The 27,672-nt window shown below is 40.4% G+C and overlaps 1 protein-coding gene and 1 long non-coding RNA gene across 2 annotated transcripts in view; both read right to left on the minus strand.

The window, feature by feature from the left end:
* Positions 1-27,672, minus strand: part of LOC132536811 (uncharacterized) — a 164,731-nt gene that overhangs the window by 41,980 nt on the left and 95,079 nt on the right. The window lies entirely within an intron of this gene.
* Positions 297-18,648, minus strand: ZNF260 (zinc finger protein 260). Its single transcript, XM_016194375.2, has 3 exons — positions 18,521-18,648; positions 12,004-12,210; positions 297-7,022 (listed from the first exon to the last, which is right to left on the minus strand). Exon 3 carries the CDS (start codon positions 6,585-6,587, stop codon positions 5,358-5,360), a length of 1,230 nt encoding a protein of 409 aa, XP_016049861.2. The 5' UTR covers positions 6,588-7,022; positions 12,004-12,210; positions 18,521-18,648; the 3' UTR covers positions 297-5,357.

Genomic DNA, 27,672 nt, shown 5'->3' on the forward strand with positions numbered 1-27,672 from the left:
CTGGTGCCAGACTGTGGTGGTGTACCTGGTTAAGCACACACATTACAGTGCTTAAGGATCCTGAGGTTTGGGGTCCAATTTCCAGTACCACATGTTACCAGAATAGTGCTCTGTCTTGTTTCTGTCCTCTAAATCATGTGAGATCCTCACATGTAAGAAGTAAAAATAAATAAAACAAAATAAACTCCAGTGCAATTGTCTTACGTTGATTAGTACATGTACCTAACTGGTGTAATATTAAGCAAGAAAGGAATGATCTTAGCTTGTCTCTATCATAATAAAACACCATAGACTGATTGGCTTGAAGAACAGACATTTATTTCTCAGTTCTGGAGGCCAAGAAGTTCTGAGATCAAAGTGCTGGCATATTTAGTTCCTGGTGAAGGTTTACTTCTTGTTTTATACACACACAGCTGCCTTCTTACTGTGTGTTCACATGGGCTCCTCTTGGTCCATACACATAGAGAGCACTCACATAGAGAGCGCTCAGAGAGTTGCCATTCATGAGTATCTGATCACCTTAATCAGAACCTAGTTCACTCCCAAAGGCACCACCTGCAAATACATCATGCTAGGACTAGGATATGAATATATGTATTCTGGAGGAAGATATTCAGTCCAAACAGAAAATATATTCACCCAGCTAATAAGCAAAATGGGTTTCAAATATGTTCAGAATTCTCTTGCTGAAGAAGATAATCTCAATTATAACAAATACAGAAAGGGCCTACTATGTTTCAGTGCAAAAAGACTAAATGTCATTTTCCCAAAATAAATGTTAAAATTTTATGCAATCCCAATTAGAGTACCAAATGGTAGTTTTTTTATAATGTGAGAACTTTCATTTATATTAAGAGGAAATTAACTTAGACTAGCTAATAAAACCTAAAGACAGGAAAGAGAACTTATAATAAACACTATCAAAATATGCGGCAAACATTGTCAGCTAAGAAGATATTAGTATAGAAAGAGACTAACAGGTTAGTGAAACAAAAGGGCACAGAAGTAGGTTTTGCTATAAATGGAAAAGACAGGCAGGTGCAGGTATATCAAGTAAAGATCATATGGTTAAAGGATCACACAGCAAAATTTCAGTTGAACATGAAAAGGATAGTATGAAAGTTCTAAGAACAAGTCTTTCCCACTGACCTATGTCTAGAAAGATGACAATCCCTTTAGACTCCCCCACTAGTAGCTTGTGCATGGATGGCTAGAGCTGTGAACTGGCTGTAAATACAGCCTAGCGACTAAGCCTTGTGAAACCAAGGCTTTCCCCATGCTGTAAGAGAATTGTTTTATGTTTAGTGTGCCCCATGTCATGGTGGCAAGTCACACAAATGCAGTGATAGATTTAGTGTTAAAATGTCTTAAATAAGAATGTTAACTTTACCCAGTGCTAAAGTGTACTACCCCTAACCTGACCTAATCTACCCCTGTGCATTGCTGAGGCACAATGTGAGCTTGGCTGGGCTACCTGAAAAACATGATGTAAAGGCTTTTTTTAAAAATAGGACAAAGCTAATAAAGCAAATGCTGGATTAAGCTTACTGATTCATTTTTTTTCCTGCTAATTTTACAAATATGATTGTTGCTGATGAATAAAATTAGTCTCAGTTGATGAATTATTTTAACAATTATTTGTACAATTGGAAACACAAAAAAGTAACAATGAAGTCTATGACTTTAAAACTTAAATTCTAGATGAATTAAATAACACTAAGACAATATAATAGACAACTTGCAAGAAAACCCAAGAAGTAATGTAATCTAGAACTTAGAATCTTTTTAATCAATCCACAAGCTTAGAAAAATGTAGTACATTATTTTAGTTATATAGAAATTATAAAATATTTTTAATAAAAATGTTTTTATGACAAAATTTTCAGAAATTCCTCAGAGGCCTTCAAAATGGAGACAAAAAAAAAGATCTTATAGAAAAGTATGAAATTTACAAAGCAGATTTAGAAGCAGGTAAGGTTTATACTCACCACAAAAGCATGAATTTTAGTTTAGTAGCTGTTGCAAGGCTAGAGAAAACTTGTCTTTGGGGAAATGAAAATTATCAAAACTAAAGTAGCGTTTATCTTTGCTAAACTAAAAAAAGTAATAGATTGCTTTTAGTTCCCCAGAAATTTTTAAAAAGGAATCCTGAAATATATGCTACAATTAAGAGTGTTTACTACAGTGTTGTTTATGGTAGAAAATAACTAGCAATATCTTGAATCAATAGGTGGGTGTATAACTTTACAGTATGTAATATCACAGAGTATTATAGAATGACTTCTCATCTTATTCTGACCTTTTTTTTTTCATTTTTAAATTTTCCCTTTTGTTGCCCTTGCTTTTTTACTGTTGTAGTTATTATTGTTGTTATTGACTTTGTCATTGTTGGATGGGACAGAGACAAATGGAGAGAGGAGGGGAAGACAGAGAAGGAGAAAGAAAGACATCTGCAGACCTGCCTCACTGCTTGTGAAGCGACTTCCCTGCAAGTGGGGTGCCAGGGGCTCGAACTGGGATCCTTATGCTGGTCCTTGCACTTTGTGCCACGTGCGCTTAACCCACTGTGCTACTACCTGACTCCCTCTGACCATCATCCTTGTTACTGGCCTGTGGCATTAACCAAAATATCTATCAATAGGTGGTCCTCCTAGTTTGGTTTGAATTTGAATTCTTAGTTGCTAATGAGACTTCAGAGCTCCCCAAGGGTAGTAATAATGAACAAATATGAATATACTTAATGGGGAGTAAAAATAATATACGTAAGTTATATGCACATATCTATTAGATGAATGTAGTAGATTTGAGTACATAAGAAAGTCAGTGAAATGAAGATGGACTTCAAATTGCTTTGTTCAGAATCTTTGTTTGTGGTCTTTGACATGGATAACGTGTTGCATTCTAAGGCATGCAGTCCCAAGTTTGAATCCTGGCATCCTATGTGCTAGAGTAGTGTTCTGGTTCTCTCTCTCAATAACTAAATAAATAAAGCTTAAAAATTTTCACGATTAAGAACATGAATCACAGTTTGAAAAACTGCCAAATTTTACTATGTCTAGGGCAGAAATAGTATAATGTCATTTCTTCTCATAAATTTACGATCTTAATAGTTTTCACAGAATGCAAATATCAAGTAGCATAGTGCTATATTTACAGGATTTTATTACTTTTATTATTATTCAAAAGGTGCAATAATCACTTTACATTGTTATTGTGAAGAGGAATAAGTAAACAAAACTTCATAGAGAAAAAAATTATCCTTGTGGGGCAGGGGTAGACAGCATAATGGTTATGCAAAGAGACTCTCATGCCTGAGGCTCCAAAGTCCTAGGTTCAATCCCCTGCATCACCATAAACCAGAGCTGAGCAGTGCTCTGGTAAAAAAAAAAAAAAAAAAATCCTTGTGTTAAAATTGAAGTTGAACCACTCAGCCTTCACAAGTGGTGAAGCAGTACTGTAGTATCTCCTCTCTGTCTCACCCTCTCTGCTTTTCATTCTCTATGTGAATAAAACACTGAAGCTGAAATGAAAGAGCTGATGTTTTACTCAGTGGTATATAAAAATTAGGGATTGGGCCAGGGAGATACTTTCATGCCTAAGGCTCTGAAGTCCCATGTTCAATCCCTGGCTTCACCATTAAATCAGAGCTAGGCAATGCTCTGGTGTGTGTGTATGTGGGGGGGGGGAACTAAGACGGAAAGAATAACGTGGTTTCCTTATTCCCAAATATCTTTTTTAATGTCAATACTGGGTATGTAGACAAAACTTTTGCTCAGTATAAAATTTACTACGGTTATGCATATGCTATTTAATGATATGATCCAACCTGTTGCAAAGACAGAGACATTAGAGGGGCCAAGCAGTAGCATACCTGGTTGAGAGCACATATTACCATGTACAAGGACGCAGGTTCAACGCCCCCTAGTCCCCACCTGCAGGGTGGAAGCTTCATAAGAGTTGAAGCAGTACCACAGGTGTATCTGTCTCTCCCTCTTTTCCCTTCACTCTCAATTTTTCTGTCCTGTCAAAATAAAATAGCTATTTTAAAAAAGATATACAGATTAGTGAAGAGTATTTAGGCTACCATCTCAATTAGCTATTTTTATAGTAGAAATATGATTTTGGTGATATAAAAATATTAATACCTGACTGAAAATGTGAGCATGGTAGCAACTTGTACTTGGTGCAACTTTCAGAAGTTTAAAAGAAACAGCACAAAGAAGAAAATACATACATGTTATTTTCTCATGCTCTGAAGTAACCTTTATCATGCTCTGAAGTAGCCTTTACCATGTGTGGTCCCACTTCTATTCCATTATCTTTCCATGCAGAGAAAACCAGTTGTGGAAACAGCGTTTTCCCTTTCAATGTATTCTTCATTAATTTTACATAAAAATATTCTTCTGTAACCAGTGTTCAATACTAGTACTGTTAAGTGTTAATTCATACAACAATGTCTGTTCACTTTAGTTTTTTTTTTTTTTAGCACTTACTGTTTGTACATGTAGATTTAATTAGTTGTGCTTGACTGATATCTTACATTCTACTCTGAGGAACAATTTATTTAACCATTTCACAAGCAATAGCCATTTGCTTCCAGTTTTTCTGTATGCATTTCATGCAGTGAACAGAAAGGTTCATGAGTAGTTAATACATGTCTAATTTTCTTGATTATATATGTAATGATTATACACATATAATCTCTGGAATTTACTTCAGAAATTCCTATCCCAAGGTTTTAAAAACATCCTCCTATGAATTAAATTATTATACTAGAAAATTTGCTCTTTCCATTCTAATCCAGTACTTTCCCACATTAAGGAGTCAATAATCCTGAGACCACTTTTTGAACGATTTTCCTATCAGCTCCACTGCCACACTTCCCATAAAGGCATGCATATTTATGAATAAAATATTCACAACTTGTTTTTCATGACAGAATAAAAGCAAATAATTTTGATATGTTTGTAGCAAAATTTAACAAAAATAGTAATTTTGTCTCCTAATTACACATCATTTTACCTGCTATATCTTTGTCCTAATCCATCAGATAGGCCTTACAGAACCATGCTGATTAGTGTTGTCTACTTGGATACTTACTTCAGTGAGGATGCTCTCCTAGAAGTATAAGATTAGCAATGATGTGATGAATTTCTTTTTTTTGTGTGTGTGTGGGGGGGCAGGTTTTCATGACACTGTGAAAGTTCATAAAATTCTCTGTATTTTAAATTGTTCCAAGGCGGCAGGGGAGGTGGGGGGGAGATGGTCCAAAGATCTTTCCATATTTATGTCACTTTATTTTCTGGTAATCTGAGTTATGTTGAAGGTTTCCTAAATTCAAGGCATTTGTGGAGTAATTAATGAGTATGAATTCTCTGGTGTCTGATGTGATGTGATTTCTGGCTAAAAGCTTTCCCACATTCACTACACTGGTATGGTTTCTCTCCGGTATGGATTCTCATATGTAGAGCAAGAGTTGAGAACTGAGAGAAGGCTTTTCCACATTCATTACAGCCATAAGGCTTCTCACCTGTATGGCTTCTCATATGCACAGTAAGTGATGAGCTTTGACAGAAAGCTTTCCCACATATTTTGCATTCATAAGGTTTATCACCTGTATGGATTCTCACATGTACAATAAGAGATGTGATTCGAGAGAAAGCTTTTCCACATTTATTACACTCATATGGTTTCTCTCCTGTATGAATATTGTGATGTTTAATGAGGTATTGCTTCTGTCTAAATATTGTTCCACATTCATTACATTTATAGGGTTTCTCTCCAATATGGATTTTCTCATGTTCAGTAAGATTTGATTTGCCACTAAAGGCTTTTCCACACTCCTTACACACAAAGGGTTTCTCTCCTGTATGACTTCTCTGGTGTCTAATGAGACTTGACTTCTGAATGAAGGCTTTCCCACACCCTTTACATTCATAAGGTTTCTCTCCAGTATGTATTCTTTGATGGATAATCAGATTTTCCTTTTGGCTAAAGGCTTTTCCACACTCACTACACTTAAAGGGTTTCTTCCCACTGTGGATATTCTGATGTTTAATGAGGTATTGCTTCTGGCTGAAGGCTCTTCCACACTGACTGCATTCAAATGGTTTCTCTCCTGTATGAATTTTCTCATGCTCACTGAGGTATGATTTGCCACTGAATGTTTTCCCACATTCTTTACATGCATAGGGCTTGTTTCCAGTTTGTTTTCTCTGGTGCTTAATGAGACTTGGCATCTGAACAGAAGCTTTCCCACATTCATATGACTGTTCTTCAGTGTGATTTTTCTGATGAGAAAGTAAATTGCCATTCTGGTCAAAGTTTTTTCCATATTTATGTGGTTTCTTTCCGGTATGACTTTTCAAATGTAAAGAAAGGGATGAGACTCGAGAAAATACTTTACCACATTCAGGACATTCATGTGATTTTTCTGCAGTATGCATTTTCTTGTGCTCTGTCAGGCTTTGTTCCAGGCTAAAGGTTTTTCCACATTCATTACATTCATAAGGTTTCTCTCTAGTCTGAATTTGATCATGTTGAAGAATATCTGATTCAGGCTGAAGACTTTCCAACATTTTTATCATGCAGAGATATTTTTTTCCAACAAGAACTTCTTAGTGTCTTTTGACATATGACATGCTCTTCCAATTCCACTTAATAGTTTTTTGCCAATATTGATTCTCAGATATCAAAATGAAGATGAATTTACAATGAAAGCCATCTCATACTGGTTATCCTAAGATTAGACAACTATAAAATGGGATGAAATAGAGCATCTATCACTAATAGCTCTCTATGGGGCAGATTATCCTATATATAAGCATGTATTATGTTTCAAGTGCTTTTAAAAGTCAGCCACACACAGTGGTGTAGTATTAAAAATCAGTATTTGTGCTCAGAGGAAAAACTTCGATTTCATAAATTTTCCCTTAACTGAGTTTTCATGGAGAAAGATAAGGCTTAACTCACAAATTTTTCATGTTGTCTCTTCATAATTTTGTAGATTTCTCAGGCTTTATCTAAAAAAGAATACAAAAACAATCATCACTAAAGAGTTCTAACTGAAATATCTGGTGCTTGCCATGAATTAACAATCTTCATAAAGTAGCTTATTCATGATCACCAACATCACTGTGACTTTTTGGCTATTAAAAATAATAAACTGCTTTTATATGTAATCTTGCATCTTCTGCAAGTCAGTATATTAAGAGAACATAATAGATGACAAAACAGGACAAAAGGACAAATACATATAAAATTGTGAGAACTTCAGATGAAGGGATTAAAAAAAGCGAACAAAAATATTATTTACAAGAATGTGTGATTAAATGTACCTATACATCTTTATCCCATCAGTGTTATTCCTGGGCCTTGGTGCCCTCATGATTCTGCTCTCAGTCATGACTTATTTATCATTTTTATTTTTGATTAATAGTAGACTACAAGATTGTAAGGTTACAGGAGCCAGTGGTCACTTTTTGATAAGAGAGGGCGAAACAAAAAGGATAGACAACTGCAGCACTGTTCCACTACTCAAGAAGTTACCCCCTGCAGGTGGGGACTGTGGGGGCTTGAATCTTGTCCTTGCACATAGTAACTTGTGTACTCTACCAGGTGAGCCACTATCTGATCTCTAATACAATTTTGTGACACAGACTGAAAGTAATGAGGTGAGAAGACCAAAAAGTTAAGACACTAGTGGATGAAAATTACTAGGGGATTTTTGAAAAAGCAAATAAAGAACTATAATGGCAGGAATAACTTGAATAAAAAACTAGCAGATGAGGATGCCACCTAGAAGTGAGATAATCTGTGCAATAGTAGTTAACAAAAAGATCTGTAACTGGAAGGGGTCCAGGTGGTTAAGTGCACATTACAATGCACAAGGACCCAGGTTCAAGCCCCCAGTCACCACCTGCAGGGGGAAAGCTTCACGAGCGGTGAAGCAACGCTGCAGGTGTCTCTCTCCTCTCTACCTCCCCCATCCTTCTCAATTTGTCTCTATCCAATAATAAACAAATAAATAAAGGATCTGTAACTGGAGAAGTTCACTGAAAATGGAAGATATATTTTGATTATAAAGTGATATAAGTGATTATAAAAAATACTTACTATACTCTATACTCTCCTAACTGGCAAGAAATAGGGGTCAAATTTAGTGATGAAAGGCAAAAAGGCTTTATGCCTGAGGCTCTGAAGTCCTGGGTTCAATCCTCACCATCACAAGCTGAAGTGGAGCAATACTCTGGTAAAATACATAAAAATTAAATTATAAAATATTTAATTCGATATGTAGACTTATGGAGTACCAATCCCATTCCTATTTGAATGCAGAAATTCTGATGGTGGTGAGATGGTGAGATGGCACACCATGGAAGGATACTTGTCAAAAAAAGAAAATAAAGAGAACACCTACAAATCTGACATTTGTAGTCCTATATAAAAAAACACCAAGATATCTCAATGAATGCTATAAAGTAAATCTGCCCTTATCTAGTTCCATTCCCCTTCCATGCACACAGAGATCAGAATAATCTTACTGACGCTTCACAACTGATTACTAATGTAGAATTAAAGATCACAAAAATCAGATGAGAGCCTAACATGAAAGAGAAACTGAAACACATAGGAAAAAGAGAAACAACAAAAACCAAAAAGAACACAGATCTATACTACTACTTTTAGCATCACACAATGCTAAGAATTTTATCACAATGGAATGTTAATATTGATTCTATAGAGAGGTACTTTTGGAAATAATGTGGTGGTGACCTTAAAAGTTCTGTGGATCAGGAAAAAGTTCTAGTAGCTCATCCAGAATAAGAAAAGGGGGCTAGGCAGTGGGGTGCAGCGGGTTAAGTGCACATGGCACGAAACTCAAGGAGTGGCATAAGGATCCCAGTTCAGCTCTGGCTTCCCCCCTGCTGAAGGGCTGCTTCGTCTGTCTTTCTCTTCTCTCTCAATTTCTCTCTGTCCTAAGAATAGTAACAAAAACAATAACAAGTGCAACAAAAAAATGGAAAAAATGACCTCCAGGAGCAGTGGATTCATAGTGCAGGCACCAAGCCCCAGCGGTAACCTTAAAGGCAAAAAACAAACAAACAAAAAGAATCAAAGATTAATAAAAGAGAGTAATGATTATTAAATTAGTGTATTAGCAGAGGAATCCAAGAGAACTGATAGTTACTAAAGGCATTCCAGATAAAATGTGAAGAGAAATTAATGCAGGAAATTTTAACTCCATTTTTATTATTAGTATGTTGATACTGTTTTAAATGGTTTAAATGAAAAATAACTAAAATAGTTGTATAAAATGTGGACATTAACACTAATATGCAGTTAAGAGTGAAAATGGTTGTCTATGTTGATAAAAAGTGTGGGTGAAGAACAATGGAGTAAACAACTATTATCCCAATTTTTTTTCTTTCTTTCTCTCTTTTCTTTTTTTGCCTCCAATGTGACTTCACTATGAATCCACTGCTCCTGAAGGCCATATTTTTCTTTTCTTTCTTTCTTTTTTAATTTTTATTGGATAGGACAGAGAGAAATCGAGAGGGGAGGGGAAGATAAGAGAGGAAGCCAGAAAGACACCTGCTGACCTGCTTGACTGCCTGTAAAGTGATTTTCCTGTAGATGGGGAGCCTACAGGCCAAATTCTCTAGACACAAGATACACAGGCATACCTGCATTATTTTATTGTACTTTATCATGCTTCCTGGACATTGTTTTGTAACTACCATACATAAAATGATTTCTATACATACATACATATATATATATATATTTATTTTATTTTATTTTTTGATAGTATGTGCTCACTTTATCAAATTTGGGCAAATTTTGTAAAAAATATCACTCTGGCACATAAAATGCTGGTGGTTGATCTTGGGACATCATGTTTGTGAGTTCAGTACTTTATCCATTCTACCACCTCCCCAGGTTACAGTTCTTAAAATATAAATAAATCAAATACATACACATATATATACACACATACATATATTATTTATTACAAACTTCCTCACTATTTTATCTGTTATGGTAATCTTTGATATCATTACTATTACAGTTTTGGGATGCCATTAACCACACTCATATAAGATGACAAACTTAACTGAAAGATGTTATATGTGCTTTGACTGCTCAGCCAACTTTGTTTTTTCCAGATAGAGGATGAGACACATAGAGGGAGAGAGGCCACAGTATGGTTCAACTGACTGTAAAGTTTCCACATGGTGGCTGGGGTCGAGTCTGCGTCCTCACAAAGGGTAAACTGTGCATTCTACCAGGTGAGCAATCTACTAGCTGCCCTACAATGACGTTACTGTTCAAGTGAAAGGAAGATTCATGTCTCCCACTTCAATCAAAAGCTAAAATGATTAAGTTTAATGAAGAAGGTGTGTCTAAATCTGAGATAGGCCAATATCTCATCTTACCACGCACAAGGTACCAGGTTTGAACCCTGGCATTATGAGGAAGCATTATGGTACTTGGGAAAGTTCCATGGATGATGGAGTGGTGCTTTGGTGACTTTCCTTTCTGAGATCAAAACAAGTAGATTTAAGAGCAGTAGAATCACACATGGAGGGCCCCAGCACTACAACAGTAAAGTCAAAGTGTTATTCAACATCTTGCTAATATGAAAAAAGTTTCAATGATCTATCACTAGATAGAATATCAAACCAACCACAGTATTCCCATAAGAAAAAACCCGGGCCAGGGAGATTAATATAGTGGTTACACAAAACAAATCAAATCATACACTTTAATGTCTGAGGCCCTAGATTTAAGCTCCCAGGTTTAATCCCAGAGACCACCATAAACTAGAGCTGAGCAGCATGCTCTTGAAAAAAAGAGGAAAAAGATGAATTCCTTGTTTTTAATAGAGGGTGGTGACGGTGAGAGTCTTTATACATATGTGATACCACTGCCCTGGTCAATTGTGTGTCACACACAAGCTTGATCCTGCCTTTCCTGGGCTGGTTTTTTTTTTTTTTTTTGGTTGTTGTTTTTTAATTTCAGATAGCAAAACACACATACACAGATGTGGGGGGTCGGGTGGGGTGAAGTGGGTAGAGGTAAAAGGCACCACTATATCATCTATGGAGAACCCCCTCAATCCCAAGTACCATGGTGTTCTCAGGTGAGCTATCTCCAGACCCACACTTTTTCTATTCTACATTTTAAAGAGAAAGAGAGGAAGAGGCAGACAGAGGAGACACTATTGCATTACCATCCATGTCATTCCTATGTGATGCAGGGGTTCAAACCCAGGTCCTTGTGCATAGTAATATAGGTACAGGTCTTATAGGGCAATCCTGTTCAGGGTCAAAGCAGTTGGTGACATGTAAGTTGAAGTCAGTGCTCACCATCCTGAAAATGTTTGAGCCTTTAAGTCTACTCCTGTGCTCCATGAATGAATCAACAACCCACATAACAGCACATCTGCTTACAGCATAGTATATGAAATATTTTAAGCCTACTGTTGGAGGGAAAATTCTTTTAATGCGTAGTCACCTAAGAGCTCTGGTGGAGATGTGAGAGATTAACTGAAAGAGCACAGATCTGCAATCCACTGCAAAAAGAGTTGACTGCTAAATTCAATGAGGGCCAAGTTCTTTCAACAAGAAGAGTACTAGGGGAAGGGAGAACAGATATGAAATTTAGATCGAGGGCTCACCACAGAAGCACATACACTTTAAAATAATAATAGTAATAGTAGATATATAATAATTAGACCAACAAACCAGAAATTGATACTGCAAGTAAGGTAGAGAGACGTATCCAGAATAGAGGTCAGAGAGGTAACTAGTCCTCTGAAATCACGAAGAGGAGCACAGATCAAGCAATAGTATTTGGAAATGTTATTTAGGCATTAATAGAATGTCTAACATTTGTTACTTCGAAAAGCAAGGGTTGATAAAAATCCTAAAAATTTGAGAGGTTGTAAACTTACTTACTAAATAACAGGAATGAGCTTTTATCCCATTTATGCCTTACCTGCAGAGTAGCTCTTCCTCAGTTATTTACTACTCTTCTTTTTTGAACTGTTGATTTCAATTTTCTGAATTGTGTTGCCACAGGGCTTGAATGTTCCAGCTGAGGGTCAAAAGCAGCCTCCCAGAATTTAGGCTGAACCCTTAGTCCTTACAAATTTTTTGAAGGCAAAGATAATAGTTCGTTCCTGGGATACACAAAAAAGCAGGCCTGTGAAGAACAACATAGCTATGATCACCCTTTGGCTATGTATTTCAAGTCAAACCATTGTGCCATTACACATCATTATTAATATTATTTCACAAGATAGACACCAGAGTATCACTCTGGCATATGTGGTACTGGGGATCAAACCCATGTTTTTCAAGTCCAGCATCCAGCATTCTATTGCTGCATTACCTCCTGTTTCACAGTTTACCATTTCAAGGCTCCATACATTCCAGATATGAAAAACAGGAAATACATTTGCTCAGAATTTAGGTTATTCAGAGAAACTACAAGACTGAATTGCTAGAATTCTCCAGAATCAAACCTATATAGGTTTCTTTTGAGCAGATGCCACTTGTGGCTTTGCCATTGACTGAACAGTTTTGAACATCATCCTCCCCACCCTCACCTGACAACGTCTCTCAAAAATGTTAAGTCCCCAACATTAAGTGATATGGATACGATGTTTACTAAGTTGTCAAAAAAGTCATAACAGATTTTGTATACAAAAATGTCATGACTTTTCTGACAACCCAATATTTTGTATCTATTCACTTTTTAGAGACTTAGTATTTTACCTATGCTAGTGTTAATTTTTTTGCTAGTGTTATTCTAAAAACAATCATCAGTGTCCTATATAGTTACTCATTCAGCAAACATATAATAATCATATTTCACTGAAGACAATGGCCTCCAGCTTGTAATTGGGTATGACAGATAAAACAATCAAGCGTCCTCAGAAGCTCTTCATTTACTTAGATAAGCTTAGAATCTGTCCTGACAGGGTTATGAAATGATGAAATAGGTAATATAAAGAATGAACATATGGGAGCAAATCACAGGAGGGAAAAGTTTTTTTGTTTTTGTTTTTTGTTTTTGCTGGGTTATTGCTGGGGCTTGGATGAATCTACTGCTCCTGGAGGCTATTTTTTCCCTTTTGTTGCCCTAGTTGTTTATTGTTATTGTAGTTATTATTATTGTTGTTATTTCTGTCATTGTTGGATAAGACAGAGAGAAATCGAGAGAGGAGGGGAAGACAGAGGGAGGAGAGAAAGACACCTGCAGACCTGCTTCACTGTGAAGTGACCCCCTTGCAGGTGGGGAGCTGGGGGCTTGAACTGGTATCCCTACGCTGGTCTGTGCGCTTTGCTGCCATGTGTGCTTAACCCGCTGAGCTACTGCCTAGCCCCCAAGGGACAAGATTTTTGACATTTAATTCCTGTGCAACTCCCAGGTGAGCTGATTGTTAGACAAGTGGCTATATCCTCAACAATAATGAAAATTTGTAGTCATTATCAGTGGAATGATGTTGTTATAGAGTTGTTAGAAGTGAAGAAATAGGGAGTCAGGCAGTAGTGCAGCAGCTTAAGTGCATGTGGCGTTAAGCACAAGGACCAGCTGAAGGATCCTGGTTCTAGCTCCCAGCTCCCCACCTGCAGGGGAGTTGCTTCACAGGCAGTGAAGCAGGTCTGCAGGTGTCTTTCTCTTCCCCTCTGTCCTCCCCTCCTCTCTCCATTTCTCTCTGTCCTATCCAACAACGACATCAATAACAACAATAACTACAAGAACAGTAAGAAACAACAAGGGCAACAAAAGGGAATACACACACACACATATGAAGAAATAGAGTGGAATAGTGTATGCACAATGACTAGTCTTAGATGCTAAGGCTTGAGAGGTCCCAAGTTTGATCCCTAGAATCAAATTTATCAGTGATGCTCTGGTTCTCTCTTTCTCATTAACAAGTAAATAAAATATTAGGTTGATGGAAGTGTATTTTTCTATGCAAAAACGTGTCATGATTTTCCCAACATTTATAAAGTGGCCTGGGAAGTGGTACAGTGGATAAAGCATGAGGTCCCAAGTTTCAGCCCTGCCATCCCAGTACCAGTGATGTTCTGGTTCTTTCCTCTTTCTCAACAAATAAGTCTTTAGAAAAATAGTATTATATATTTTTTAAACAAAGAAATGAAAAAATATGACTAAAGTTAGGGACAGGTAACTAAGAGTTAAGAGAATCATAGTTGCTAATAGGAGGGAGAGGAGGCTTGATTGGTTTTGGCTAGAATTATAAAAATAAAAGCTGTTTTTCCCCCAACAGCCAGGAAAACAAAAAGCAAAAATAAAGGGGCTGGGTAGTGGTGTACTCAGTAGCGCACATGTGTTATAATGTACAAGAACCTGGGTTAAAGCCCCCTGTCCCCATATGAAGGGGGAAAGCTTCATGTGAAGAAGTCCTACAGTTATGACTCTGAGTTTGTCTCTTTCCTAAGTAGTTTTTTAATTAAATTTTTTTTTAATTTTATTTATTTATTCCCTTTTGTTGCCCTTGTTGTTTTGTTGTAGTTATTATTGTTGTTGTTGTCGTTATTGGATAGGACAGAGAGAAACGGAGAGAGGAGGGGAAGACAGAGAGGAGGAGAGAAAGATAGACACCTGCAGACCTGCTGCACCGCCTGTGAAGCGACTCCCCTGCAGGTGGGGAATTAAAAAATTTTTTAAAGCAAAAATAAGCCAATGGTATTACATCAAATTGAAAGCTTGAGCACAGCAAATGAAAGATACCTTACTGAATGGGTTAAGATACATGCCATATATCAAAGGGCTAGTAGCTAGGCGGTGGCATACCTAGTTGAGCACACAAATTACCATGTACAAGGACCCAGGTTCGAGCCCCTGCTCCCCACCTTCAAGGGGGATGCTTCACAAGCAGTGAAGCAGGTCTGCAGTGTCTCTTGGGCGGACTTTGTCTCTCCACTCTCCTCTCAATTTCTTTCTTTTTACAATTTTTTGTATTTATTTATTCCCTTTGCTGTCCTTGTTGTTTTATTGTTGTAGTTATTATTGATGTCATCATTGTTGGATAGGACAGAGAAATGGAGAGAGGAGGGGAAGACAGAGAGAAGATAAAGATAGACACCTGCAGACCTGCTTCACTGCCTGTGAAGCGACTCCCCTGCAGGTGAGGAGCCAGGGGCTTTAACAGGGATTCTTATGCAGGTCATTGAGCTTTGCGCCACCTGCGTTTAACCCGCTGCACTACTGCCTGACTTTCCTATCCTCAATTTCTATCCTATCAAATAAGGGGGCGGGGTGTTCCATCGCTGGGGAGCCAGAGACAACCCGAACTGCCCCTGCGGCTACAGACAGACTATGACCCACATAGTCAACAACTGCCACCTCTCCAGATTCAAAGGAGGTCTCGAAACTTTACATCAGGCTCAACCTGATGCTGTTGACTGGCTATGGAAGAAGGGCAAACGCTAGAAGAAGGGGGTGGGAGATAGTGCTGCCACTGAACTCTAGAGATAATCCTGGTGGCAATAATATATATGAGGCTCACAAAACTTACACCAAAATACAAGCAAACACATTAAAACCTAATGGGAAGATCTGAACAGATCCTTCATCAAATATTCAGATAGTTAACAAGCACATGGAAAAAAAATGCTAAAAATTACCGATGGAGAAGTGCAAATCAAGATTATGGCTCAACCCTATAAGAATGTCACGGGGGTGGGGGGTGGTGAGTGGGTGGGGGGAGAGTAGCACATTGGGTTACGCTCACATAGGACAAAGTGTAAGTAAAGTACCTGGTTTGAGCCCCCAGCACCTGCAGGGGGTCATTTCACATGAGGTGAAGCAGGTCTGCAGATGTCTCTCTTTCTCCCTATCTTCCCCTCCCCTTTCAATTTCTCTCTGTCCTATCCAATAAAACAACTACAACAACAAAAATAAAACAAAAGAGTATCACCCATCAAAAGGGATAAGTGCTAGTGAGGATATGGTGACAATGAAACCCTTGTACAGTGTTGGTGGGAATGTAAATTGGCCCAGCTCCTGTGGAAAACTAAAAGGTTTCTCAAACATTGATCTCTCTCATTAAGAAATAGGTATTTTAAGAAAACAAAAGAAAGGTAGATATAAAACAGGTAAGTGGGGCTGGGTAGATTGACAGAAAAAAAAAAAGTTGGGGAAGAGGGAGAGAAGGGAAAGAAAAGTATAAAACAGGTAAGCAGGGCTGGGGAGATTATAGTAATGGTAGTGCAAGACTTTCATGAAAGTACTTTCAGAACCATCATAAACCAGAGTTCAACAGGAAAGTGGAAAAAAAAAGTGAATTATTTTCTCTTTAAATTTCAAGATTCTTCATAGAATTAAAAACACCTATTTCCCTTACTCAAAATAAAAACAAACAGCAAAAAACAGTATACCACATCATTTTTCCTTCACATAACAAAATAACTTGCATACTTGTTTTTTAAATATTTTATTTATTTTCCCTTTTGTTGCCCTTGTTTTTTATTGTTGTAGTTATTATTGTTACTGATGTCGTCATTGTTAAACAGGACAGAGAGAAATGGAGAGAGAAGGAGAAGACAGAGAGGAGGAAAGATAGACACTACCTGTGAAGTGACTCCCCTGCAGGTGGGGAGCTGGGGACTCGAACAGGGATCCTTATGCTGGTCTTTGCACTTCGCACCATGTGCTCAACCTTGTTTTTTTTTTTTTTTTTTTTTTTCTTTTACCAGAGCACTGATCAGCTCTAGCTTATGGGGGTACTGGGAATTGAACCTGGTATCTCAGACCCTCAGGCATCAGAGTCCACTATGCTCCTGGGCCCTCACGAGCTTTTGAAATCTAAGATGGTGTTTACTTTCACTTCAGTCTTTTTTTTTTTTTTTTTTAATCTTTTTTATTTTTGAGAAAGATGCAGAGAGAAAGACACGGAAACACCAGAGCACTGCTCAGCTCTGGCTTATGATGGTGCCGGGGATTGAACCTGGGACTTCAGAGACTCAGGAATGAGAATCTCTTTGTATAACCATTATGCTATCTACCGCCGCCCTCACTTCAGTCTTCTTTTAGGTCCTTCAATTACATTTAAAAAAATCTCAATATAGGTTATATTTATCCTTTGATGTTCTGATTTGTTGCTACTGTAAATAAAATATCTTCCTATTAAAATGTTCTATTTATTGTGTAGAGACAGAAACTGAGAGGAAACGGGAAACCAGATACCTGCAGCACTGCTTCACCAGAAGCGTCTCCCCACCTCCGCCAAATGGGGTCGGGGGCTTGAACCCGGGTCCTTGTGCACAGTTCTTCTTCTTCTAGCGTTTGCCCTTCTTCCGTAGCCAGTCAACAGCGTCAGGTTGAGCCTGATGTAAAGTTTCGAGACCTCCTTTGAATCTGGAGAGGTGGCAGTGGTTGACTATGTGGGTCATAGTCTGTCTGGAGCCGCAGGGGCAGTTCGGGTCGTCTCTGGCTCCCCAGCACTCAACCTGGTGTGCCACTGCCTGGGCCCCCACCTTCTTTTAAAAATAACTATTACTGGGCCGGGGTAGATAGCATAATGGTAATACAAACAGACTCTTGTGCCTGAGGCTCCAAAGTCCCACGTTCAATCCCCCGCGCCACCCTAAGGAACAGCTGAGCAATGGTCTGGTTAAAATATTAATAAAATAAAAACAATTATTACTGTTATGTCTATATCAAAGTTACTTTTCCTGGTCTATGAAAGTTTGGCTTCTGCTATTTTATCTTTTAAATTATATATCTATTTATTTATTATTGGACACAGAAGCTGAGACACCTGCACCCCTGCTTCACCACTTGTGAAAACTCCCCTCCCCCCCTCCCCCGGAGGTGGGGACCAGGGGCTCGAACCCGGGTCCTTGCGCACTGTAATGCGAACGCTTAACCAGGTGCACCACCGCCTGGCCCTGCTGTTCTATCTTTCATTCTATTGAAGGAATGAATTCGTTTCTCTGTATTGACGATGGTCAGATTAGTAGCCACAAGCCAGGCTGCACGAAACAGGTAACGAACGGGATGTCACCCGCGCAACCTGTTTCTGCAAACGACTCGCAGCCCGACTCGCAGTAAGGCAGCCCGGCCACAGCCGCCCCGCGGACTCGGTCACACACCTACGGGGGAAGTCGAGAAAAACAATCGCGAGAAACAGCGCCGGTGTTCTGCTCCGCCGCGATGAATCCGATCTTCTATAAAAATCTTCAGATCACTTTGTGCCCTTCCTGTTTCCTCCATGCGCCCTATTTTAGAAACGAGCGAAGAGAGGCGGAGCGACCACTGCCCGCCAGCCCCGCACTCGGCTCCCACCCTCCGTTCCCAGCCCCGCGCGTCACCGCGGGCGAGTCCTCCTTCCCCTTCGGCCTCTCTCGCTCTGTCGTGTCGCCAGGGGCCCGGACCCTCCACCCTTTTGCAACTTGCCGACCCGGGTTTGGAGCCCTGAAACCCAGACTCTGCGCCCAGATCGGCTTCGGTTCTCGGAGCCGAAAAGCAAACTCACCCGCAAACAAAGGCGACAATGGCGAAGCGCGGGGAGTGCGCCTGCGCGCCCGGTGAGTGTGATGGCCAGCGCTCCCAGCGGGCCCCGGGGCGCCGACGCCGTCACAACGTGTGGACTCGACCTCTGCGGCGGCAACGGAGAACTACGTTTCCCAGAAGGCTCAGCGCGATCCAGCTTTTGCGTGCCCTCTACTGCCAGTGTTTAGGGGGTCTGTGCCCAACCCCCACACCCGGTATGAAAAACAACGGGAAGGAGGCCGAGACTGACTCAGGTAACTCGAGGAGAGGAGATTGGCTTTGCTTCATAATAACCCCAGATGAGGCACGTTCAGCTGACTTGGGATAGAAATGGGTGATGAACAGGATGAAATGAGGGGCAGCAGGAAAGGATCCGCTTGAGCAAGAGCCACTTTGCCCGCCGCGAGAACTACAACTCCTAGAGGGCGTCGCGGCCACCACCACCCCCCCCCCCGCGGTGCAGACAGGCGGACGAAATTGTGTGTACTTTGTGACATCATGCTGCGTGCGCAGGTATATAAGCAGCTTTTGATGTTAAAATTCTTGAATAGAGGGCTGTGCGGTGGCGTAGCGGATCAAGCACACATGGCACAAAGCACAAGGACCGTCGTAAGAATCCGGTTTCGAGCCCCCGGCTCCCCACCTGCAGGGGAGTCGCTTCACAGGCGGTGAAGCAGGTCTGCAGGTGTCTATCTTTCCCCGTTTGTCTTTCCCTCTTCTCTCCATTTCTCTCTCTCCCATCAAACAAGGGCAACAAAACGGAAAAATAACCTCAGGAGCAGTGTATTCGTAGTGCTGGAACCGAGCCCCAGCGATAACCCTGGAGGCAAAAAAAAAAAAAAAAATCTTGAAGTCTGCTTTTTTAAATTATCAAGTTTTTAAAATATATATTTTTTTTTATTAATAACAGCTACTGAGGGATAGATAGATCAGAGCACTGCCCAGCTCTCGCTTGCGGTGATGCTGGGGATTGAACCTGGGACCCCAGAGCCTCAGCCATGAGAGTCTTTCACAGAACCACTATGCTGTCTCCCCAGCATGTCGCAAGCGCCTTAAGCCACACCATAAGGGGTGGCTTGGTGGGGACTCCGTGGCCCAGTGTGAAAGTGTGTGTGTGTGTGTGTGTGTGTGTGTGTGTGTGTGTGTGTTGACCACAAGTGTTGCTACTGAAAGAAGACTTTGTGCTTGTACCTGCAGTGGCCACTTGATCTAGAGGCAAGGGTGGATGTAACACAAACAGGTTTCAACCAGGTTCCGGCATAGCCTGAGAAGGTTGCAGTTAAAACATCTTCACCACTCGGGAAAGGGAGAAACAGGCTAGGGGTATGGATCGACCTGCCAGTCCCTATGTCCAGCAGAGAAGCGACCCCAGAACCCAGAACTCCCACCTTCTGCACCCCATGAAGAATTTTAGTCCATACTACCAGAGGGGGAAAATGTTAGGGGAAGATGACCAGAAGGCTCTGAACTCCAATTCCATCAGGACCCGAGAGAGAAAAGGAAAAAAGGAAAGACATTCAGAAGTAGTAACAGGTGGTGATGGGAACAGTGTGGAATCGTACCTCTGCAATCTTGTAATTTTGTACACACACACACACACACACACACACACACACAATCTCAGACTGTGAGTAAGGTTTGTTTGTTTTTCCAGAGCACTGTTCAGCCTTGGTTTATGGTGGTGCTGGGAATTGAACCTGGGACCTTGGCACCTCAGACTTGAGAATTTTTGCATAACCATAATGCTGTCTCCCCAACTATGTGAGCAGGTTTTTAAGGGTAAGGAGTAGGGAGGAAGGGGATGGCAAGAGGTTGCAATGCAGACTCAGCTTTCTCAGAAAGCTTTCACAAACTCTTTAGATAGGATTCTGATAACAAAGCATGTGAGAAAGTTTTTCTTTCTAAAGATTTATTTCACTTTTGATTCAGGGCAGTGCCCGCAGGGTCTCACTGTTTATTTCCAAATAAGTCCCTTATTGTTGGAATAATTTCCTTCTTTCCTCCTTCCCTCTCTCCCTCCCTCCCTCCTTTCCTTCCTTCTGTGAGACAGATCTTTCTATTTTAAATATTTTTCTTTATTATTGGCCAGAGGCAGAGGGAAATTGAGAAGGGGAGGGGAGATAGGGAGAGAGACAAAGAGATACCTGTATCCCTGCTTTTCCACTTGTGGTGCTTTCCCCCTGCAGGTGGGAACCAGGAGCTTGAACCCGCAACCTTGCACTCAGTAATATGTGCACTCAGGTGTGCCACTGCCTGGCCCCCGGAATACTTTTCTGTGAGGTTAATTTGGTAATATGTTTTTCTAAAGGTAAGGACAGATATACTGAGTTAATGATTTGGGTATCTGATGGCATTTCTCCGGTGGAAATCAGGATGAGTATCAGTTTCCCCAATGCTATTGAGATTAGAGTCTTTACACTTTTTAAAAAAAATTATTATCTTTATTTTGTTTGATAGAAACAGCCAGAAATCAAGAGAGAACGGGGTGAGAAGGAGAGAGACAGACACCTGCAACACTTCTTCACCACTTGCAAAGTTTTCACTCTGCAGGTGGAGACCAGAGACTTGAACTCAGGTCCTTGTGTGCCGGGAGCCAAAACCTTAGCTAAGTCTCTCACATAACCGGTGAGTGGACATTCCGATCATTGGAACTGCGATTACCATCTAACTGTTTGGAAAGTTGCTCACCCACCTCCCTCCCCCCACTACCTTAGCAGAACTTCCTCATGGTGTGTGCTTAAAATGCGGCTGCAAAATAAAATTTTCAGAGCTTGATCAGAAACCTGTCTTGCTCTCTTCGTGTCTCTTGTCCCCTCCATTCTCTCGCCCCCTACCCTAGGTTTCCGTCGATAACCCCGCAGGCTGGGGCACTTGTGCACTGCAGTGTAAGCACTCAGCCAGGTAACCAGGTACACCACCTGGATTTTTTTTTTTTTTTTTTTTTTACCAGAGCACTGCTAAGCTCTGGCTTATGGTGGTTTGGGGGGATTGAACCTGGGACTTGAACACTTTTTCTTAGACATTGTGTTTTTCACAGTCCATTTTGTCCTAAAGTCTGTGTAAAGGCTTTAATTTTACTAACCCTGTCATATTCCTGCCCCATACTGAAATTTACTCTCTTCAATGTGACTTGTTACTTGTTCTGACTTGATGAGAGAAACTGTAGTAATAATAGTGACTATAGTAGAAAGTGCACAAGAAAATAAATGACAGACTTCTGTTTTGTTTTTTTTTCTTGCGTCCAGGGTTATTGCTGGGGCTCGGTGCCTGCACCACGAATCCACTACTCCTAGAGGCCTTTTTTTTTTTCCATTTGTTGCCCTTCTTGTTTTATCTTTGTTGTGGTTATTATTATTTTTGTTACTGTTGTCATCGTTGTTGGACAGGACAGAGAGAAATGGAGAGAGGAGGGGAAGACAGAGATGGGGAGAGAAAGACAGACACCTGCAGACCTGCTTCACCACTTGTGAAGTGAGCCGTCCCCTGACCCACCCCAGAGCCTTATTTTCTAGCTTTCTATGAGTTCTCTAGATCCTCTCCACAGAGGTTGGACCAATTTATATTCCCACCAGCAGTGCAGGATGAGTGTTCCTTTGCCCCTCACAACCTCTCCAACATTTGTTGCTGCTATCCTTTCTAATATATGACATTCTCACAGGATTAAAGTGGTATCTCATTGTTGTCTTTATTTGCATTTCTCTGATAATTAATGAGTGACTGAACATTTTTTCATATGTCTGTTGGCCCTTTGGATGTCTTTGGTCAATATCCTGTTGATGACCTCTTCTCATTTTTGTATGGGATTGATTGCTTTTTTATTGCTGAGTTTGGTGAGCTTTTATATATTTTGGCTGTGAATCTTTTGTCTAATGCATGGCATAAAAAGAGCTTCTTCCGGGAGTTGGGCAGCAGTGCCTGGGGTTAAGCGCATGTCGCACAAAATGCAGGGACCTGCAGAAGGATCCCAGTTTGAACCCCTGGCTCCTCACCTGCAGGGGAGTCACTTCACAGGCAGTGAAGCAGGTCTGTAGGTGTCTTTCTCTCTTCCTCTCTGTCTTCCCCTCCTCTCTCCATTTCTCTCTGTCCTGTCTAACAATGATGACATCAATAGCAACAGCAATAATAACTATAGCAACAATAAAAAGCAAGGGCAACAAAAGAGAAAATAAATAAATATAAAATTGTTTTTTGAAAAATATCTCCCCTTTCTTTTTTATATTTATTTTATTTATTTATTACCTTTTGTTGCCCTTGTTGTTTTATTGTTGTAGTTATTATTGTTGTTGTCGTTGTTGGATAGGACAGAGAGAAATGGAGAGAGGAGGGGAAGACAGAGAGGAGGAGAGAAAGATAGACACCTGCAGACCTGCTTCACCGCCTGTGAAGTGACTCCCCTGCAGGTGGGGAGCCGAGGCTCGAACCGGGATCCTTATGCCGGTCCTTGTGCTTTGCGCCACCTGCGCTTAACCCGCTGCGCTACAGCCCGACTCCCCGAGATCTCCCCTTTCTTAAAGAGTCTTTGTATTTGGGTGGTGGCTTCTTAGAATAATGGTTATGCAAAAGACTCTCATGCCTAATGCTCCAAAATCCAGGTTCAATTCTCAGCACCTCAATAAGCCAGAACTGAGCTGTACTCTGGTAAAATAATAATAATAATAAAATAAGATTTTTTTAATAATGAAAGGGGAGAGAGAAAACCAGAGCATCACTCTGGCATATGTGATACGGGGGGTTGAACTTGGGACCTCATGCTTGGGAGCCAAAGGCCTTATCCACTGTGCAACCTCCTGGATCCCTCCTTTGTAGTTCTTAAATAGTTGCAAATTCCATAGCATCCCTATGATCATCAGGAGCGTGGTAGTTGTCTGTCTGCATTGCAGTCCACAGACTTAGAAGTCCCCAGGATCTCTTTCATGGTTACAGACAAAATCGGCTCTGAATTGTTTTTGTTCAGCTCTGCTGATTTAAAAATCACTCAGTGAGAAGGAGAAGTTGTGATCAGTGTTGGTAGAGTGGAGATGCCAGTTCATGAGAGTCCTTGGAATCGTAGCTAAGGTGGGAGGGGATGTGGATCTCTGGTGGTGGCCCTGAGCGAGCCAATCAGTTGCCCTGTGAGACATAGCAGGATCTGCCAGAAATGCTGGCAGTAAGTAGGTCACAGGTTCTCCAATATGAAAACCTTCTAGAGGCAGTATAAGATCAACTCCTTGGCAGGCATGTGTTAGACTTAGCTGCTACAAATGGCACCAGTGGCATGAGGAAGATAGGAAAGGGAAAAAAATTATGAGTCACCTTTCAAGTCCTGTATTTTGGGCAAGTAATGGTGTAGTCAGATGTTGCCTGCTTCATGATCCTAGGCTGGTTGTCCAGGTTTGGCTGCAGGTTCATCTGCTGGATTTTCAACTTTAGGTCTGGTGTCTTGGTGCTTAGAAATTCAAGTAGTAGCAGGGACCCATTCGAAATGGGAAATGTGGATCCCTGCATTGATTTCTTGTGTTACCTGCACATGCATTTGTTAAGAGGCCTTTGCAGGGCCCTTGTCATTTAGGTCGTAAAAAGTCTTCTGTATAATCTATGGCATTTTCAGGACACACGTTTGCAAGATTGAGATTACAAGGGTATAGTTTACTGTCCGTCGGTAAATGAAAATGTCATGTGTCTGTACGTTTGGGTGGCCCAGGAGTACTTTAGTTAATCTGGGTAAGTGAGTTGCCTCTTGGTCCCAGAACTAGTTCCTTTCTGGCAATATCATCATTTAAAAGGTTCAAGTCAGCGAAGTAATAAAAAACTTTCTGGATTCTTTTCAGGAGCCACTGTTTTAACTCTGCATTAATGCTGACCTCCTTCACTAGAAATATTTTAAAAAAATGAGCAAGTGGTAAATCACTAATAATAAAATGTTACTTAAAAGGGAATATGGGGGTGCTTGAGCATATATGTTATAATACACAAGAAAGCAGGATCAAACCTCGTGTTTCCCCTGCAGGGGAGAAGCATGATTGGTAAAGCAGTGCTACAGGTGTCTGTTTCTCTCTCTCTCTGTCTCTCTGTCTTCTCTCCATTCTCTCAATGTCTGTCTCTATTCCAGTAAACAAAGAAGTGGTCTGGGAGGTGGCACAGTGGATAAAACATATTCAAGCATGAGGTCCTGAGTTCATTCCTGGCAGCACATGTACCAGAGTGATGCCTGATTCTTTCTCTCCTTTTTCTCATTAATAAATAAATTTTGTTTTTTTAAAAAAGGAATATGGAACAAGAAAAGAGAAATAATTGGGATGGCATTGCAGTGAACAATTTAATACCGCAAAATAAATTAAAACCAGAAGTCAAGGACTGTCAGTGCTACTGCCCTTAGAATATGCTTAAAGTTCCAGACAAATTGGGGGAGACTTAAAATGGATTTGGTTTTAAGTTACAGACAATGTGGTTACAAATTGGCTGTTAAAAAAAAATCACCATACAATTTATATATATATGTGTTAAAAACATTTGCAAAGGGAGTCAGGTGGTAGCACAGTGGGTTAAGCGCAGGTGGTGCAAAGCTCAAGGACTGGTGTAAGGATCCCAGTTCGAGCCCCTGGCTCCCCACCTGCAGGGAAGTCGCTTCACAAGCTGTGAAGCAGGTCTGTGGATGTCTACCTTTCTTTCCCCCTCTCTGTCTTCCTCTCCTTTCTCCATTTCTCTCTACCCTATCTAATGATGACATCAGTAACAACAATAATAACAATAATGATAATAACAACAATAATAACTACAACAATAATAAAAAACAAGGGCAACAAAAGGGAAAAAAATAATTTATATATCACTTATATATATAAGATATATATAATATATAAATATATATTATATATAAATTAAATATATATAACAAATATATATAACATATATTTAACATAAAATATATATATAAAAAATATATATATATATAACATTTGTAAAAATGTTGCATCTTGCTCCATGGTACTTGTACTTGTGGAGATCTAGCTTGCTAAGTCAAATCTCCAGCCTTGGGGTATCCCTCTGTTAGGCTTCTGGTCACAGGTTTTTCTTCCCTGGCCTTTAGTCCTCTTCTATTGGTGAGTTCTTTCCATTTAATTCATTTTTTAAATATTTATTTTTATTTATTTATTCCCTTTTGTTGCCCTTGTTGTCTTCCTGTTGTTGTTATTGATGTTGTCGTCGTTAGGACAGAGAGAAATGGAGAGAGGAGGGGAAGACAGAGAGGGGGAGAGAATGATAGACACCTGCTTCACCGCCTGTGAAGGGACTCGCCTGCAGGTGGGGAGCCAGGGGCTCGAACCGGGATCCTTACTCTGGTCGTTGCGATTTGCGCCACCTACAGTTAACCCGCTGCGCTACCGCCCGACTCCCCATTTAATTCATTTTTAAATAACTTTTTATTAATGGGAGAGATAGAAGACAGGAAGAGGAAAGAGAACCAGAGCTTCACTCTGGCACATGTGTTGCTTGGGATGATCTAAGTCATGACCTCACGCTTGAGAGTTCAAAGGTTTAACCACTGCACCAACTCCCTGAGATCTGCTAGTCTCTGGGCCCTCAACTTCTGTCCCGGCACTGCACCACCTCACACAGGAAGCTGACTTGACAGATGACTCTGGCCTCCCCTAATTGTAGAATATTAGACTGGTGTATCACACAGTAACACACACACACTGCAACGAACATCCACCACCTGCAACGAAGCAAGTCTTTTCCAGTTAATCTTTAAATTGGATTTATATACACACCAGGCAAATTGTATTTTACTCTACTGGCAACAAATGATTTACAATTCTTTCCTTGATTTTTGTCTTTTATGGAAACCTCCTAATTTTCCCCATAGATAACTTCAAATTAGAATGAAATGCCAGTGATGGGAGTGAGACTATCACACAGAGTGTGTGTCTGGCAGTCCTTCTGTGTCCCCCTGACATCTTGGGGAGGATGCCTCTCCATCTGGGCTGCCTGGATTTTATTTCTTTTTTTTTTCACATTTATTTAATTTTGCCACCAGAGTTATGGCTGGGGCTTGATACCTCACAATGTTTCAATCACTTCTGGTGACTTTTTCTCCTTTTCTTTTTTCTCTTTATTTATTGTATAGAGACAGAGAAAAGTTGAGAGGGAAGGGGATATATCTTAGAAAAGAGAGAGACATCTGCTTCACCACTAAGGAACTCCCCCCACCCCCACTGCAGGTGAGGCCTGGGGACTTGAACTTGGGTTCCTGTGCATTGTGACATATGCACTCAACTGTCTGCATCACTGTCCAGCCCCATCTTTTCTGTTTTTTTTTTTTGTTGTTGTTGTTGTTGTTATTGTGGTTGTTTTGGTTTTTTTGGGAGAGAGACAGACAGACAGACAGAGACAGACATCCCCCTTTTCTGAGCAGTCCATAGTCTACCCTGGGCCTATATCCATCCATATAAACACCATCCATTCGTGTGATGAGGGAAGAAAGGGTTCCAGAGCAGCAGCCAGCACAAGATGGGCAGAGATTGATCCTAGGACCCCACACAGTCAGGATCTGCACTCTACCACTGAGCCACCTCCCCAGCTATTCTGTTATTTTTCAATTAAGTGGTGTGTGTCTATGAATACAGAAAGACTGTGTTAGGAGTTCTTGAGTTCCTGTGTATCCAGGAGCACTCTGCAGTGTGTCCACCATCTGACAGCAACACCCCACAATCCAGGCTGCTTCTGAGCATGTTGTAGAGTAAGGAGAGCTCAAGCTTTGTCCTTGGTGGATCTTTAGATAAGTGTTGCACAAATCATTCAAGACTCAGTTCTTTTTCCTCTGATGTATTGAAGCAGAAATTGCTTTGACATTTCACTTTTATTTACTTATTTACTGTTTGTCGTGTCATTAGTGTGTCTCTGGATTCTGGCACCAGCAGTGCTGCGAGACCCTAGTCCACTCCTTTCCCTTTTAACTTAGAAGATGTGAATCAGAGATGGTGAGAGAAGTCCATAGTATCCCTTCTATGGAACCTATGACAACAGAGCATACCAACAACAAAAAGCAAAACAGACGGTCTCTTACAGCGTGTGAGTTTGCTTCTGTGGTTTTAAGGAGGGGGGTTAGGCACAGAACATTGGTGGTGTGTGTGTGTGTGTGTGTGTGTGTGTGTG

The sequence above is a fragment of the Erinaceus europaeus genome, chromosome 2, assembly GCF_950295315.1.
Source record: "Erinaceus europaeus chromosome 2, mEriEur2.1, whole genome shotgun sequence".
Classification (NCBI taxonomy): domain Eukaryota; kingdom Metazoa; phylum Chordata; class Mammalia; order Eulipotyphla; family Erinaceidae; genus Erinaceus; species Erinaceus europaeus.

Excerpts from the sequence above, each read along its gene's own strand:
- ZNF260 (XM_016194375.2), bottom strand. The coding sequence starts at position 6,587 with ATGATAAAAATGTTGGAAAGTCTTCAGCCTGAATCAGATATTCTTCAA.